The sequence below is a fragment of the Poecilia reticulata genome, linkage group LG16, assembly GCF_000633615.1.
Source record: "Poecilia reticulata strain Guanapo linkage group LG16, Guppy_female_1.0+MT, whole genome shotgun sequence".
In the NCBI taxonomy this organism is placed as follows: domain Eukaryota; kingdom Metazoa; phylum Chordata; class Actinopteri; order Cyprinodontiformes; family Poeciliidae; genus Poecilia; species Poecilia reticulata.
The window spans coordinates 31416267-31419463 of NC_024346.1; the positions used below are offsets into that span (position 1 = coordinate 31416267).

General features: G+C 39.0%; 1 protein-coding gene across 2 annotated transcripts in view; it reads left to right on the forward strand.

Annotated features, from left to right (window-relative positions):
• Positions 1–3197, forward strand: part of preb (prolactin regulatory element binding) — a 20268-nt gene that overhangs the window by 13758 nt on the left and 3313 nt on the right. For both annotated transcript variants that reach the window (XM_008432800.1, XM_008432801.1), the window contains exons 4-7: positions 517–767; positions 1362–1442; positions 1530–1657; positions 1733–1906. In XM_008432800.1, coding sequence (XP_008431022.1) covers positions 517–767; positions 1362–1442; positions 1530–1657; positions 1733–1906 — 634 coding nt within the window. The remainder of the gene's footprint in view (positions 1–516; positions 768–1361; positions 1443–1529; positions 1658–1732; positions 1907–3197) is intronic.

Sequence of the window (3197 nt, forward strand, 5' to 3'; positions counted from 1 at the left end):
CTTTCATGTTGTTGACACCAAGCTCTGACCCTACCATCTGAATGTCACAGCAGAACTCAAGACTCATCAGACCAGGCAACATTTTTCCAATCCTCTATTGTCTAATTTTGGTGAGTCTGTGTGAATTGTAGCCTCAGTTTCCTGTTCTTAGCTGACAGTAGTGGCACCCGGTGTGGTCTTCTGCTGCCTCAAGGGTCAACGTGTTGTGTGTTCAGAGATGCTCTAATGCCTACCTTTGGTTATTTGAGTTATTTGAGTTACTGTTGCCGTTCTATCAGCTCATACCAGTCTGGCCATTCTGATTGGCTGATTTAACATTTGTGTTAATAAGCAGTAGGACAGGTATACCTAATAAAGTGACCATTGAGTATGTGTGTGTATATGTACATATATGTATAATCTGCTGTGGCTGTATAGTGTATATTACCGCACCTTGATTCCAGGCATTGCAAAATTTTCAAAACATCATATTGGATTATTTGTGTTATGTTGTTAAGAGTGTTATTTCTGCTATAGGTAACACCCTGGAACTAAGCAATGCCAGACGGAGATCTGGGAAAGCTGGCAAAGGTAATCTTGAGAACCGTTCTACTACTGGAGATGAGTCTGATACTAGGAATGAGACGGTTCAGATCACAGTGACCAATATAGCTGAAGTGCTGTCAGACCTAAACCCCCATGACCCTCTTCAGAAAGTTGTTAGGTTCAGTCCTGACATGAACTTTCTGCTGACTGGAGGCACCGATGGATACATCAGAGTTTGGGAGGTAAACTTTGATCAGTTTTTAAATGTGAAATTATCCCCACATTAGCCAGCTGACATTTTTATGTTTTCGAATCTAGGTAATCAGAAACAAAAAAATTTTTTTGTTTTTTTTAAAGAATAACATTTCACTAGTCCTTCCTACTTACTACATTAATATCCATCATGTTTTTTTTTCCATCTTCCAGTTTTTCCCTTAATTTAGCCCAGAATAACATTTTGAAAACTTGCCTTTTAGGTCATGGAATCATATGAAACATTTGAAAGTCAGACAACAGCTTATCTCTATTTATTTATTTATTTATTTATTTATTTATTTATTTATTTATTTATTTATTTATTTATTTATTTATTTATTGTCCAATCTAGCAATAGTGACAAATTCAAACTATTTAGATAAAGAAGAAAACAAAACAAAAAAAAATCTTCAAGTTTCTTTTGCTGACACAACAAAAAAGTAATGCATTTACTGACAATGGTAGTAATGTAACTAATAATAAACATTAAATATGTTTAGCAGGTTTCTGTATAAACCTTGTAGATGCCTTGTAGTGGTGGGTTTTTGTTTTGACCTTGTCACTTTGGATTTTTTTTTAAGTTTCCATCCCTTGAGAAAAAGTTTGACTTTAAAGCACATGAAAAGGAGATCGAAGACTTGGATATGAGTACAATAAGCAAGGTGAACTATCAACTACTCTTAATATGAATGTAATGGATGTTCATAAAAAATGTTCAGTCATTTTATGTTTCGTGTTTCCTCTTGCAGCAACTTGTGACTGTGGGGCGAGACTTTGTCTGCAATGTGTGGAGTGACAACCAACTGGTTACAAGTCTGAACTGGCTTGAAACTACGCCTCAAATTGCTGAAAAGACCTATCGATATATGGCCTGCAGGTATGATAATAAGGAAGTTGGAGAAGGGTTTCTTCTCTTGAAAGGTCCATCTAAGTTGTTTTTGTGTCTTTCTAGGTTTGGAAATGGTGAAGATGAGAAAGATGCCATAAGGCTTTACACAGTCCAAATCCCTCATAAACGAGACAAAAAACCTCCTCCATGCTATATCACCAAGTGGGACGGCAAGATCTTACTTCCTATGTTAACATCTCCCTGTGGTACTGAAGTTATCTCCTGTCTGGCTGTGAGGTAATTGAACTGGGAGAACCAGAAGATGAAGATTGAATTTTTTTTTGGGGGGGGGAATAATACCATAATTAATTCTGATGTGTTTGTAACAGGCATTGTGTGTGTGTGTGTGTGTGTGTGTGTGCGTGTGTGTGTGTGTGTGATATTTGATATATATCTGACGTGCTGTGAGGGCTGGTGAGGCACTGAATTAATCAAAATCATAAGACCCCCTGCATGTTATTGTTTACATACGGAAATTTCGCGCATGCAGACAACATTGAAGGGCAAAAAGACTATACTTTCACATGCCATCCATAGCATCGCGGCCACGGTAGAATAATTCCGTTAATGAAACTTGGAATATAGATATTATTAATTTAGTGCTATGCTGCACAGCAAAGGGAAAACCCGTTGAACTCAAAACCACCTTTTTCTGGCTCTCTGTATCGGCCAAGCTACACGTAGGCTCGTTAAGTGTAGCTCCACTTACTGTACTGCTCCATAGACATAATATAAGAATAGACCCTCATGGACCGCTTTTGCCTATTGTCGCTGACTAGATTTAGGGCGGCCATCTTGGAGCGGTACACCACTCCACTCAGCGTTATGTGTCTGGCAGGCACAATGACGTATCAGCAGGCACGTGCAGAGGGGGGGCTTGAGCACCTGCCCCTTTTACTCCTTGCCCCCAAGTGCCCTTTTGGTCAATTTTTTTATTTTTATTTTTTTTTTGTATTATTTTCTAAGCCCTCTTTTGACACATAATAACATGTACTAAAATTATTTTGTTTTTTGTTGGGGGGGTTTTTTTGTACAACATAATAAGCCCTCCGGTCACCTTGTTACCTTTGACCTTTTGCCCGTGACTCATGATGCAGTAGCCTCTGGCGCAGTGAGATTAAGCGGCTAACTGGAGCTCAACGTAGCGAACGTTCCAGATTTCAGAACAGTTTTTGGTGAATTATAAAAAAAAAAGGTTTTTGGTGAATAAAGTGGAGTAGACTTGCTGCTTGTCAGATGATGGAAAACGTTGAAGTATCGTTTCTACTTCAGCTTAGAGTCGCGGTTTAAGCAGAGAGGTAATGAAATACAACAGACACTGACAGGCCTCTGCGTCTCTCTTTCTCTGAAGAACTACTGAGTGGGAGGAGACAGCCAGGTGAGGAGAAACTGTTCTTATCTACCGATTCACTATTTTTATCATACAGACAGGCTGTTGTTGTGCTATTAGCTAGCTGCTAGCTAACGACTTTGCTAGCAAAGCAAGATAACTAAAAGCTTCTTCCCTGTGTACGAGGCACATCGCCCG